Source organism: Scyliorhinus canicula, chromosome 3 (assembly GCF_902713615.1).
Source record: "Scyliorhinus canicula chromosome 3, sScyCan1.1, whole genome shotgun sequence".
NCBI classification, from domain to species: Eukaryota; Metazoa; Chordata; class Chondrichthyes; order Carcharhiniformes; family Scyliorhinidae; genus Scyliorhinus; species Scyliorhinus canicula.
The window spans coordinates 110484992-110499790 of record NC_052148.1 but is presented as its reverse complement, the minus strand read 5'-3'; the positions used below and the strand labels follow the sequence as shown (position 1 = coordinate 110499790).

General features: G+C 43.2%; 1 protein-coding gene across 3 annotated transcripts in view; it reads right to left on the bottom strand.

Moving 5' to 3' along the window:
- The window catches only part of mtus1b (microtubule associated tumor suppressor 1b), a 221160-nt gene that overhangs the window by 112481 nt on the left and 93880 nt on the right, over window positions 1-14799 (bottom strand). For all 3 annotated transcript variants that reach the window (XM_038791093.1, XM_038791094.1, XM_038791092.1), the window contains exon 6: window positions 14516-14605. In XM_038791093.1, coding sequence (XP_038647021.1) covers window positions 14516-14605 — 90 coding nt within the window. The remainder of the gene's footprint in view (window positions 1-14515; window positions 14606-14799) is intronic.

Below are 14799 nucleotides of genomic sequence, written 5' to 3'. Positions count from 1 at the left end.
TGCATAGAATGTAATGAAGTAACGGCATATGTAAACAAGACAATTGGCTGGAAGAATGTGTAACTTAGTGATTGATAAATGCAAATGACTTATCTTTCTAACAGTTCAAGAATGGTGTATTGTCGTTGATCAGAGATTGTACACCACATTGTGTCGGTATAACTCCCTTGAGTAACTGGTGAACAAAGAAACCACAATTACTCCCAGCGATATAGTCATGGAAAGATGCATCTGCGGCAGACAAGCAGGCTGGGGAGGTTGAAAGTTGATTCCCTCACCACCTGTAACAGACCCAGTCAAGCAGCTATACCCATTTGGAAAAGGCCAGCTCAGTCTGTGGTGGCGCTACCAAACCCCACCCAGAGTAGTGTGTCCTTGCCACCCTCAGTTTTTCCTCCAAGTTGTGTTTATGGCGCCTTATGTGGTAATCAGCAGGAAATTTCCTGGCTGATATTTGACCCGATGCCATGAAACTTCATGGGGTCTAGAGTCTATGGTGAGGACTCCCGGGGCAACTCTGGTCCAACTGTCCATCACAGTCAATCCAGCTGGTGGTACAGAACATATTGATGGTGATGAAGGTTTGATTCCATGTGTATGCTGCTGCCAGTGCCTGGCAGGTGGTCTATCCAGTTTCATTCCTTTTCACTAACTTTGTAGCAGTTTGATACAACAGAGTAGCTTGTTTAAGTCATTTCAGAGGGCATTTAAGAGTCAATTGCCATTCGGTTGGCCGAGGTGAGAACGGCAGACTTCCTTTGTACAGGACATTAAAAGCAGATGTTTCTTTTTAAAAAATCAACAACAGTGTTTAATTCCAGATTTTCATAGAATTCAAATTCCACCATCTGTTGGGGTGGGGTTTTAACCTGGGTCCCCAAGTATTACCCTGGGTCTCTAGATTATTAGTCCAGTGACAACCACTGCACCATCACCTCCCCTGGAAGGGAAGTAGTACAAACATGAGTTTTCAAGTTCAATATGTCAAATACAGGCCATGATACTCGCCCATCAGCTGAGGTAGGCCAGGCATGTCAGAATACAGACAAAACTGCCCAAACAGCTGCTCCACTCAGTTAAACCAGGAATCCCATTCACATAAAGGCACTAGGAAATGGTCTCTCAAATTCTCCATGAACATCTGCTCTTATCAATATGGTGACCGAAGCAATAATCCAACATCAAAAATGGTGTCAAGACCCAAGAGCAGCACGGTAGCACAGTAGCTTCACAGCACCAGGGTCCCAGGTTCGATTCCCCGCTGGGTCACTGTCTGTGCAGAGTCTGCACATGGTCCCCATGTCTGTGTGGGTTTCCTCCCGGTGCACCGGTATCCTCCCACAGTCCAAAGATGTGCAGGTTAGATGGATTGGCCATGCTAAATTGCCCTTAGTGTCCAAAAAGGTTAGGAGGAATTATTGGGTTACCGGGATAGGGTGGAAGTGACGGCTTAAGTGGGTTGGTACAGAATCGATGGGCCGAATTGCCTCCTCCTGCACTGTGCATTCTATGTTCCAGTGAATTTTTGAATCTGCAGCTGCATGCAAAGATTTGCTGACATTCCCAATTAAACTCATTTGAAATGGAGCAGTCTAATATGCTCTCTTGCCTTAACGTGCTAGTTGAGAAATTCACTTTGCCTTCCACAGGAATTTTCAGTGCCAGTAAAATACCAGATATGCAAGTCCCATGTCCCAACAATTGGCTAAATCCATCGGCATGTTCATAATCAACAGAGTATATAGTCTGCAAATAAAAGCATATTACTGCGGATGCTGGAATTTTAAAAAAATATATAAATTTAGAGTACCCAATTCATTTTATTTCCCAATTAAGGGGCAATTTAATGTGTCCAATCCACCTGCCTTGCACATCTCTGGGTTGTGGGGGTGAAACCTATGTAAACACGGGGAGAATGTGCAAACTCCACACGGACAGTGACCCAGAGCTGGGATCGAACCTGGGACCTCAGCGCCGTGAGGCAGCAATGCTAACCACTGCACCACCGTGCTGCCTCAGATGCTGGAATCTGAAACAAAAGAAAATGCTGGAAAATCTCAGCAGATCTGGAAGGAGAAAAACAAAGCCAACGCCGAGGCCAGATGGCCCTTTGATGCTGCCAGACCTGCTGAGGTTTTCCAGCATTTTCTCTTTTAGTCTGTACTCACGCCAGCCCACACTTGTAAAAATCAAAACAAAAATGTCTCCCATGGGATTACACGATTGGGCAGCATGAGGGCACTAATAGTTACACTAACAATCGATATAGTTTCAGTTCATAACATTCAGATTTAGGGACCTATTCTCTGCAAACAAAAGGAATCTGATCAAGTCTTCCCAGGGGCCTGGGGAACAGTTCCCTGATGCATTTCCATGGCACACCTCAGCAAAGTGGACTTGTTGAGCATCAGCACCCTTATTCCTGTAGTATAAATTGTGATCTTTGAAATTTGCCATTCTTGCATTTGTCCCAAGTGCAAGACAAAAAGCCTGCTCAACGTCTCTTTCAGCAATTTTAAAGGTCACTGCAGAATAACCGAAATTCAGAATATTTGTATGGGCTGATTTTCTTTCACTGTTACATCAAGAAACTGAAATCCTTAAAAAGGTTCATTATGAACACAACAGCTCCTACAGACGGATATGTAATACAATGCAGTCTTTTCAAATAATTGTAATGAATTTCTTGCAATCCTTCCAATTGCTGCACAAAAGCTTGACTGTAAAAATTACCAAATACCTGACCTTTGATACCAAAGGGAAAACCGGTCTGCATTATTATCCTTTTACATGAACATTTTAATATGAAAGCAGTAGGATTCTTTGTAGATATTCTGATCTCAGATGTCAAAAAGGATGGAGAATAGGTTAGAAGCAACAAGAAACATTCAATAAAATAAAATTTGCAAAATACATAACTCTGTGCAACTGCACAAATAGTTCTAAGGAGGGGAGGGGGAAGAAAGAGAATGGTATAGCACACAATAAAATCTATTTGTTTTTTTTTTCACCCTTGTTATTTGAAAGGTTTGAGCCACCTACATTATCTTTGCAAGCTGGTCCAACAGATGCAGGAATAATTTGTAAAGCATTGAATTCCTTTTTTCAACCAGAAATTTAATTTCTCACACACCAAGGAATTAGACATGGTTTAAATGGTTTCACATGGTTTCCAGTCACCAGAGGAACACAGCTTCCTGATTCTTTCCCCCAAATCAGAAGGAGCAGCAATTTGCTGCAATGTGGCAATCTTTGAACTAGTCTTTTTCCTCTCAACAAATCCAGCATTATTCTTCAGTTTCCTATCAACAAAGTCCAATTTACAAATACGAATAAGCAGCAACCTTGCTGCCTGGCTCAGAAAAAGGTCATTCGTGTTGGTATCGGATGAATAACCATGAAAGGCATGAAAAAGGCCAGTTGCAACCCAGCATGATGCAAAATGCACTCAAACATTATTCTAATATTCCTCCATAACAATATGTGCAAGTTATGAAATCTCCCAAGAAAGGCAAAAAAAAAGTCCTTTCACGCACACGGGGAGTATGTGCAAACTCCACATGGACAGTGACCCAGAGCTGAGATTAAACCCTGGTCCTCCGTGCCGTGAGGCAGCAGTGGTAACCACTGTGCCACCATGCCGCATCGGGCAAAAAAATAAAAAATCCTGTTGTACCAATTTGAGAAATATATTCTGGTAAATTCCACTATGACCTCTGAAGGCAGTGCCCAGCAGATCATGATGCCAAAGCAACAATTCTATCAGTAGAGATGTTCGTCAACAGAAATGACCAGTGCTAATACAACAAACGTTCCAGTGGAAGGAAGGTTACAGCCAACAAAAGCACTGGAATCAATTCTTGTCCAAAGCACTGGGCTCAATTCACAGAATACATTTTATTTTTATTTTCAAGTCATCAGATGTAGCTAAAGGCAGACAATATTAAAACTTGAGCTGAAAAGTGGCAAATAACAATCATGCCACACAAAGCAGGCAATGAGCATCTCCAGCAAGAGAACCTAATCATCCCCTTTTGACATTCAATCCCATTACCAAAGTTAAATGCCCTGCCATCAACATCCTGGGGAGGGAGTTGACCAGAAATTGGACTAGCAACACAAATACCGTGGCTACAAGAGCAGGCCCAAGAATAGGAAAATCCATCAGCGAGTCACACCTCCCGACTCCCCAAAGCCTGCCCACCATCTACAAGACACATGTCTGGAGCATAATGGAACACTCTCCACTTGCCTGGATGCGTGCAGCTCCAACAACACAAGAGGTTTGACACCATCCAGGACAAAGCAGCCCCTTTGTTTGGCACACCATCCACAAACATTCACTCCCTCCACTACTGACACATTGTGCAAGCTACAAGATGCACTGCTACAAGATGCTCTGCAAGAACTCACCCAGGTTCCTTAGGTAACAGCTTCCAAACCCACAACCACACCATCTCGGGCACAACGGACACATGCAAACACCAGCACCTAAAGTTCTCCTCCCAGCCAGTCACTATCCTGACATGGAAATTTATAGTCTTAACTTCACCGTCACTGGGTAAAAATCCTTCAAGTCACTCCCTAGTAGCACTGTGGACTGCAATGATTTAAGGCAGCAGCTCACCAATACCAAGGGCACATTGCCAGCACACCCACAATCACAAGAAATGCATAAAACAACTGACCACTATGTCGTAGAGTGAACAGTCTTGCTTGCTGGAAGGGGGAGGTGGGAGAGTGCAAGCAGATTAGTTTGGTGCCATCACACTGGAGGTAGTGGAAATGGCAGACAATGATCTCTTGAATATGGAAGGTGGAACCAACAGGTGAAACCACATCGTAGGTCTCAAGAGAAGGAATAGGGCGAAAACAAAAATGAGAGAAATAGAACAGAAATTATCAAAGTTTTGGTGAACAACATGGCAGCAGGGACATGGGAGGCTATTCCTCATTTGAAGAAAATGTGGTTTTTTTGGAAGCATTAATGTGAAAGGTTGCATCATCAGAATAGATGCAAAGGCAGTGGAGAAATAGAAAAGGGAAGACAGTGTTTCAGGAAGGGGTGGGGGAGGAATTTTGGCCAAGATAACTATGGGTTTGAGTCATCGGGCTTATGAAAATTAGTTGAATGCTTTCCTAGCCTCTCTGAAATGGAGACAAGGCAAGACGACAGGCATGAGTAGGATGGATTACATGAAAGAAAAGGGGAAGTAAAGTGGAAACTGCATGCAAAAAGTTGATGAAATTTTCCACTTCAGGAAGAGAACACAAAATGGCACGATACTGTTGCTTCACAGCACCAGGGCCCCAGGTTCAATTCCCAGCTTGGGTCACTGTCAGTGCAGAAGTCTGCATGTTCTTCCTGGGTGGCTGTGTGGGTTTCCTCCGGGTGCTCCGGTTTCCACCCACAAGTCCCAAAAGACTAGGTGAATTGGACATTCTGAATTCTCAGTGTACACCCGAACAGGCGCCGGAATGTGACGACTAGGGGATTTTCACAGTAACTTCATTGCAGTGCTAATGTAAGCGTACTTGTGACAATAAAGAGTATTAATTATTACAGTTAATGTACCAGTAGAGATGGTGAGGGATGGGGGTCAGAATAGGACTAAAAAGGCCAGTCAAAGGGCAGGAATAGCGAAGACCCACACAGGTACCCACAGCAACACCTTTTAATTGGAGGTGGTGAGTAGAGTTCAAGAAGAAATTGTTCAATGCCTGAAAACATTTCAAATTATATTTAATAATCCTTCTGCAATGCTATGCAACAGAATTGTTAGACAAGTATGAAATAGAGCATAAATAAAACTGCAGTGAACACATTTTAGGTTTCATGAAGGATTGAGGCTGGGTGCAACACAAAAACAATAGTGCGGTTGCTAAGATCACCATCAAAATATTGAATGGGTGTTAACAGTAGAGCAACAGAAATTGACACGCATTAACAAAATCAACATAGTAACTATATCAAAGCTTTTTGGATTAACAATTGGGACTCAAAACCTCAAGTTAAATACTGAATTTGCTTTCTCATTTTACTATCAAAGTAACAAGTCTGACAAAGTGCCAAAACGTTTTAATGTTTAAAATGGGATTCTGCCTTTAAAAACAGAATCATTGATAATTAGCAATTATGAAAATGAGTTTCACAGATCTACTTGTCATTTAGTTTAGATTGCAGATTGATGAAAGGAATATAAAGCAGATCATGGGACCTTTTGCCATTATGTCATGGGTGCAGCACAAGTAACCTTCAGCAGATGGATAAATTAAGGAAATGCCAGACTGGAACAAATATTGTGAAAACGTCTCCAAATATGAAGTCATAAATTACACACTGGAAATCAAGCAGGCAAATCAAGGAGTTGAGCAAGAGCACTCAAGTTAGATATCAGCAGAGATAAGTATTGGAGAAATATCAGGGACTAAAAGCTGAAATTCTCAGGATCCGACGTCCTAGATCTCAGGGTATCTACAATGATGGATGATTGAAGGTTATGATTTTTCAAAAGAAAAAAAAAAATCAGATTCCAGAATGGTCCCAGAGGAATGGAGCAACACCACATTCAAGAAAGCAGGGAGAATGCACAAACAGCAAACTATTGAGCACTTGGTCTAACATTAATTGCTGGAATATATCGAAGAAGCATTTGTAAAACAGAAATCTGAGGATTGAGAACTGAACTGGCGAAGAGTGGAGATACCACATGATCAATGTTTCAAATAGCTTCTCGTAATCAAACTCCTACAACTCTGCTTCACATGTGAATCCCTGTTTAAAACTCTGGAGAGTGTGAAGGCAAGTGCCTGGCTCCTCAAAGCCAGATAGCACCAGGCACATGGGACTCGTCAGCCTACTTAGAAGGAAAGCTCGGATTTTAAAGCCCCAGCTATGTGTCAAATAGTAAATCCTTCATCCTCTACACGGTCAGCCAATATACAATTGGCAGTGAAGCTCCTCAGCTCGAGTGATTACAGAACATTCTGGAGGAGTAGGTTCAACAGCCAGTGGTTGTGGTGCACAGTGGTACCAAAGACATTGGTAAAGGATGAGGTCCTAAAGCAGAATATAGGGAGTTGGGAAGAAAGTTGAGAAGTCGGACCTCAAAAGGTAGTGACCTCCGGATTACAACCAGTGCCACTGGCTGGTCAGAGTAGAAACAGTAGGATGTATCAGATGGATATGTGGCTAAAGAGAATGTGCGAGGGGAGAGTTTCAGGTTGCTAGGGCATTGGGACTGGTTCTGGGGGAGGTGGGACTTGTAAAAAGTGGATGGATTACACCTGGCAGAGCTGGGACTGATGTATTTTGGGAGGGTACTTGCTAGAGTGGTTGAGGAGGGTTTAAAGTAATATGGCAGGGGGTGGGGAACCTATATGAGGATTTAGAGCAGGGAATTAAGAATGAGAAAAAAAGACAAAGGGGAATATGAAAAGTGATCCGGGAAATCAATGGGCCTGTATCAGATAACGATACTGCAAAAATCGTAGGGACAGGACTGCAAAAATCGTAGGGACAGGACAAGTGACGTCTCAAGGCTTTTTACCTGAACGCGTGGGGCATCCAAAATATAATGGATGAAATGGTTGCGCAGATAGATGTAAAGGTTTATGGCGCAGTTGGGATTACCAAGACATGGCTCCAAGGTGACCAAGGATGGGAAATAACAGAGGGCTACTCAGTTTTTAGGCAGGACAGATAGAAAAAGGAAAAGGTGGTGGAGTTGTATTGTTGGTTAAAGATGATCTTGATACAGTATTGAGGAAAGATATTAGTACAGATGATGTGAAATCTGTCTGGGTTGAGTTACGAAACATCAAGGGACAAAAAACAACCACTAAACTGCAGTGGTAATGTTGGGAATAGCATTAGACAGGAAATCAGAGGTGCATGTGCATCTGTGATTATGGGTGACTTGAATTTGCATATAGAATGGTTGACTCATGTTGGTCACAGTACAATAGAGGAGGAATTTCTGGAGTGCATACGGGATGGTTTTCTGGACCAATACTTTGAGGAACCAATAAGGGAACAGGTCACCTTGGATTGGGTATTGTGCAACGAGAAAGGATTCGTTGCCAATCTCATTGAGAGAACCCTTGGGGATCAGTGACCATAATATGGTAAAATTTTTCATCAAGTTGAATACTGAGGTAGTTGATTCTGAGACAGGGTCCAGAACCTCAAAAAAGGTAACTATGATGTTATGAGGCATGAGCTGACAATGATGGACTGGGAAACATTACTGAAAGGAAGGACAGTGGACAGGCAAAAGCAGAAATTCAAGGAATGAATAGGTGAACTCCAAGAAGTTGTTTATTCCTATTTGGCACAAGAGTAGAAAGGGAACTGAGGCCAAACCATGGCTTACCAGGGAAATTAGAGTTAGTATTAGATTCAAAGAAGGGGCATACAGATTAGAAAGAAACCCTAACCCTAACAGACCTGAAGATTGGCAACAGTTTAAAATTCAGCAAAGGCAACAAGGGATTGATTAGAAAGGGAAAATACAACTTGAAAGTAAAACAGCGAGGAACATAAAAACAGACTATTAAAGTTTCTATAGGTATGTAAAGAGAAAAAGATTAATAAGAACTAATGAAGGCCCCTTACAGTCAAAAACAAGTGAATTAACCATAGGGAGCAAAGAAATGGCTGAGGAACTAAATTTGTTATTTGCTTCTGTCTTCACGAAGGAAGGCATCAATAATGTACCGGAAGATCTGAGAAGCCCAAATTTTAGTGAGAAGCTGAAAGACATTAGTAAGAGTTTTAAAAATGGGGAAATTAATGGGATTGAAGAAGATGGACAAATCCAGGGTCGGAATCTTCATCCCAGACTACTTAAAGAAGTGCCTTTAGAAATAGCAAATCCATTGGTGGTCATTTTCCAAAATTCTGAATTCTGGAATGGTTCCTACACATTGAAGTAGCAAATGCAACCTTGCTATTCAAAAAGGGAGGTAGAGAGTAAAACAGAAACTATAGATCAGTGAGCCTAACATCGGTAGTGCGGTCCATTCTCAAGGATTTCATAGCACAGTATTTGGAAAGCAGTGGTGCAATCAGACAAAGTCAGCATGGATTTACGAAAAAGGGAAATCATGCTTGATAAATCTTCAAACTTCTTTGAAGATGCAACAAGTAGAGCTGACCAAGGAGAACAAGTGGATGTGGTTTATTTAGACTTTCAGAAGGCTTTCAAAAAGGTCTCACATAGCAGGTTAATATGTACATGTGATCACGGGTAGTGTCTGGAGAGGGATAGAAAGCTGGTTAGCAGACAAGAAGCAAAAAGTCGGTTTAACAGGGATTTTCGGATTGGCAGGCAGTGATTAGTGGGGTATCACAGGGATCTGTGCTAAGACCCCAACTGTTCACATTATATATTAATGATTTGGAAAAGGGAACTAAATGTAGTATCTCCAAGTTTGCAAATGAAACAAAGTTGGGTGGGAGGGTGAACTGTGAGGAGGATGCAGAGTTGCTTCAGTGGGATGTGGACAGTTTGAGTGAGTGGACACATGCAGAATAATGTGGATAAATGTGAGGCTATCCACTTCGGCAGCAAAAACAGGAAGGCAGATTATTATTTGAATGGGTGTAATTTGAGAGAGGTGGATACTCAGCATGATCTTGGTGCCCTAGTGCATTATTTGCTGAAATTAAGTGCGCAGGTACAGCAGGCAGTAAAGGCGGCAAATGGTATGTTCACCTTCATAGCGAGAGAATTAGAGTATAGCAATAGAGATATTTTACTGCAATTGTATAGGGCACTGGTGAGGCCACACTCGAGTACTGTGTGCAGTTTTGGTGTCCTCATCAGAGGAAGGATGTTCTTGCTATGGAAGCAGTGCAGCAAAGGTTTACTTGGCTGATTCCTGGGATGCCTGGACTGTCACACAAGGAGAGACCAAGTCAGTTAAGATTATGTTCAGAAGAGTGAGGGGACCTCGTATAAATTTACAAAATTGTAACAGGATTAGACAGCGTAGATTCAGAACCTATGTTCACAATGTTGGGCGAGTCCAGAATTACGGGTCATAGTTTGAGGATAAGGAGGTCAAATTATAGGACTGAGATGAAGAATTGGTGGATCTGCAGAATTTGCTACCACAGAAAGGTGTGGAGGCCAAAATGTTGCGTTATTTCAAAAAGGAATTAATGTAGCTCTTGGGGCAAAATGGATCAAGGGATATGCCGGGAGGGGGGGGGGGGGGGGGTATTGAACTTGATCAGCATGTTCATAATGAATTGTGGAGCTGTTTGAAGTGCCAAATGGTCTCTGCCTGCTTCTATTTTCTATGCTTCTATGGTAATGAGAATGCTAGCTGTTGAGGAGGACACAGGCTGCAAAATAAAAACATATCAACAAAGTGAAGTTGGAGTATATGTAGTGGAGTGAGTGGTTATTACTTTTACATTGGAATTATGATCCCATTTTATGTTATAACTGGATGGGAAGACGCCCAAATGGAACTGTGGCTCTAAAAACCCCAACTTAAAATATATATAAAACGTGGAGGAACAATCACAGGCCCGCTAATTAATTAGATTATATAATGCTCAAATTTCCTGATCGATTGGTGCCACTGCTGGTGTAAGATGAGGGGACTCGGTGGCCTTTCCAGGAGACAACGATGTAAGCGAAAGCGTCCATCTCGCTTCTACTCAAGAAGGATAAGTATCCGGTGGAGCATGGGTCAGAACTGTTCGATTTCCTTATTGAATACAGATGTCAAGATTCTGGCTACGGTTTTAGTGCTCAGGACGGTGGTTTGGTGGGGTGTCTCCCTCAGGTTATTGGGGAAGATCAAATGGGATTCGTGAAGGATAGACTCTTGTCATCTAACGTGAGGCGACTGCTGAATGTGGTATTGTCCCAGTGGAAGGAAGGGATGAGACATTGGATGCTCAGAAGGCCTAGAAGGAGGATGTGTGTTTGCAGTGTTGGAACAGTTTGGGATAGGGCCTAAGTTCTTGGCGTGGGTTTGGTTATTGTATAAGACATTCACGGCTGGTGTTCATACAAACAATCTGAGCTCTGTAGCCACCCAAGATGGACACTGGGCTACCAAAATGGAGAACTGCTAAGGCTGTAGGGAGAAAACAGTTTTAGCCAGGACAAGCAGTTTGCAAAAGGCTAATTAGCATTCTGCACGTATCGAAACCAGTTTATGGCCAGGTGCAAGATCTCAACCAAAGGTGTAAATAGCAAAACGCTTTGCATAGTAATGAGGCGATCCAGATCTGGGCCCACACAATAGCAACATTTGGGTTTGAATGGATACTTTGAGTGGACGCCCAGACGAAACGGCACCAGAAGTATCCATCACAAAAGACCCTAGAGACCGCCCCACCCATCGAGAAGAGACCCTCAGATTGGGGGATTTGTAAGATATCAATTGGGAAACGACCCAATCGATACATGGCAGGTAGAGGCCCGCCCCGAAGAGGCACGGACATTGGGGGACCTATAAAGGTAGACCCCGCACATGGTTCTGTCTGTTTTTGTGCTCCGGCTTGGACTGCTGTTCTGACTCAGACTCCAGCCTCCAGATCCTGTCTTTCATCACCGGCCGTTGAGCACCAGCCATCGTTCAGTAAGTGCCAAACGACGCTCGCTACGTGACCCCGGCATTACCTATACTCTAGCCGACTATTAGAGAACAGAAGGTGCAGCCCGGAAAGGAACAAAGGCCTTGTCCCCTGGCCTTGCTGGTTCCTACTTAGATAAGTATTTAGTCGTTTAAATAGTAGAAATAAGTATTAGTCTTTAGCGTATGCATGCGTATTTATTATATTTGTATAATAAATATCAATCGTTTGAACTTACTAATCGGTGTATAGTTTTATTACTTTGAACCTGACCTTGAAATACTTGAGGTGTCTAAATACGGCACCTGGCGACTCCGAGCTGAAAATACATACACAGAGCTATAGTAGTGTTAAGCACACGGCCTTTAAACGGAGGCGTGTTAATACACTCCAATAAACGCGTAATACACTCAAGTAAAACATGCAACAGCTCCCCACACCCACCTTGGCAATTAAGCCATTAACCATTGCTCAGAGGACTTGAAGGTGGAGGGGGACAGTTAGGGGCGGGGAAGTCGAACGCCGGGTGTCCTGGTACGCTGATGAACTTTCATATATCACGGATCATATTCCCACAATATCACTATCATGGCATCACTGAAGCAACTTGGGATGTTTTCAGCGTATAATTTGAACTGGAAGAAAGGGGAGTGCTTCCCATTTGCTCAGGAAGAGAAAAGAGAAGAAACTACATGTAAAAATCTCCAAATAAGAAATTACTATTTGTAAATACCAGGTCCACTTGTACTGTTACTCTGGACCAACTGGAAACTACCAATTAAAATATTTTAAAAGAATTCAGACAGATCGGCAGTCTGGCGGCTAGGCATTGCCAAGTCCAACAGGTGGTGAACACTGAGAAGGTGCTGGAATAGTGTGGAGATCCTGAGGCTTTATGGCTGCGAGTGGAGTCAGGATACAGGCGGTTAAAATGAACGTGTTGCCACAATTTCAGTTTATTTTTCAATGCCTGCCGATTTTTCTGCCAAAGGCTTTTTTCAGAGAGATTGAGGGAAGGATTATGTCGTTCATATGGGGAGGGAAGGTGGCCGGAGTGAGAAAGGTGCTACTACTGAGGGGAAGGCAGGCAGGGGGTTTGGGTCTTCCGAACCTGATGTATTACTACTGGGCAGCAAATGTGGAGAAGGTGCAGGATTGAAGGAGCTGGACGCGAAGTATGAGCTGGAGCAGGGGGAAATGTTTAGATATATGCAGGTTCGAGATTTTGCTAGGATACAGAACTTCCCAGAGGAACCGGCCTCCACATTGCTGGAGGTGCTGACGACAGGGGGACTGGAGAAGGGGTTTGTGTCAGCGGTCTATGGAGCTATTTTGGAGGGGGAGAAGGCACCTCTGGAAGGGATCAAAGCAAAGTGGGAGGAAGAGTTGGGAGAGGATATGGAGGGGTGGTTCTGGTGAGGTGCTCCGGAGAGTGAATGCCTCCACCTGGTGCACGAGGTTGGGGCTGATACAGCTGAAGGTGGTATACAGAGCACACACCTCACGAGGGCGAGGATGAGCCAATTATTCGAAGGAGTAGATGATGTGTGTGAACGTTGCTTTTTGGGGGGGGGGGGGGGGGGGGGGGGGAGGGGGGAAAGAGAGAGAAAGAAGAAAGAGGCCTAACGACGTTCATATGTTTTGGTCCTGTCCCAAGCGAGAGGATTACTGGAAGGAGGTTTTTAGAGTAATCTCTAAAGTGGTGCACGCGAGACTGGACCCAGGCCCCCGGGAGGCCATATTCGGGGTGTCGGATCAGCCAGGGTTGGAAACGGGTACGGAGGCAGATGATGCAGCCTTCGCCTCGTTGATCGCCCAAAGGCAGATCCTGCTGGGATGGAGAGCAGCCTCTCCACCCTGTGCCCTGGCGTGGCAGGGGGACCTGTTGGAATACTTGACCCTTGAGAAGGTTAAGTTTGAACTGAGGGGAAGGATGGAGGAGTTCTACAATTCATGGGCATTATTCATTATGCACTCTCAAGAACTGGATAACATTGAACATTAGCTTGGGGGGGGGGGGGGCGGGGAGAGAAAGAGGAGTGGGTGGCGATGGGTGTTAATGGGGGCTATGGAGGATTCCAGATTCCTTTTTGTCAGTTTATGTGAACATCTAGGTGAATGTTTTGGGTTTCGGTGGGAGGATGGGATCATTGTTGTTGATATGGGGATTGACATATTTGTTACTGATTATTGTTTATTGTTGGTGAGTGTAAATTGGGGAGAAAATGCGAAAAAGGAGACTAAAGAAAGAGTTATTTAAAAATCTACTCCCACAATGGTGCTTTCCCAGTGGTTTGTATTCCAAAATCCGGTCCTGGTTTTAGAAATAATATTTCAAAGCAAAGTTTCTGCTCCACTTTTAACAGTAAATTCAGTCCATGATTTTACACCAACTTCTTTGGTTGCCTTTGTTTTTTTTTAAATAAAATATAAATTTAGAATACCCAATTCTTTCTTTTTCCAATTAAATGGCAATTTAACATGGCCAATTCGCCTCCCCTGCATATCCTTTTGGGTTGTGGAGGGGAGACCCATGCAGACACAGGGGGAATGTGCAAACTCCACACAGACAGTGACCTGGGGCCGGAATCAAACCCGGGTCCTCTGCGTCATGAAGCAGCAATGCTAACCACTGTGCCAACCCCGTATCAAATACTTTGTAATGTAGTTCATCACACTTCAACTGTGCATTATTTCTGCAAGTTGTCAAAAACACCAATGAGAAAGTCAACAAAATCAAACAGGAAATATTCATTCCTAATCTTGTTCATACACTGTTACCACATAGTCATGTTCACATTTCATCCCCCTAAAACAAACCTTCAGTTATGGGATTACCACAATTAATTTGGCAGCTATCACCAAGATCAAAAGGTCGAGCCAATGAAAGAAACATTAGAAAATGTAATTTACCTTTCAAATGTGAAGTGCTCAGTTGTCTTGCAGGCCTTGGAGATGAACCTGGAATGTTTTGACTTGAGGTGATGGCATTTCTGTTCACTCCTTTAAAAGGAAAAAGGTGCAAAGAATTAAGCTTGGCAAATGTACATAACAGTCCAGGACCATATTAAAAACTTTGGGTTACATTGCATTCAAAAACTGTCACAAATGATAGCTCCTGTTAAAAATAACACTGGAGAGATATCTTTACATCTGATATAGAATGCATGTCAGTGATCATACCTGATCTCCCCCAC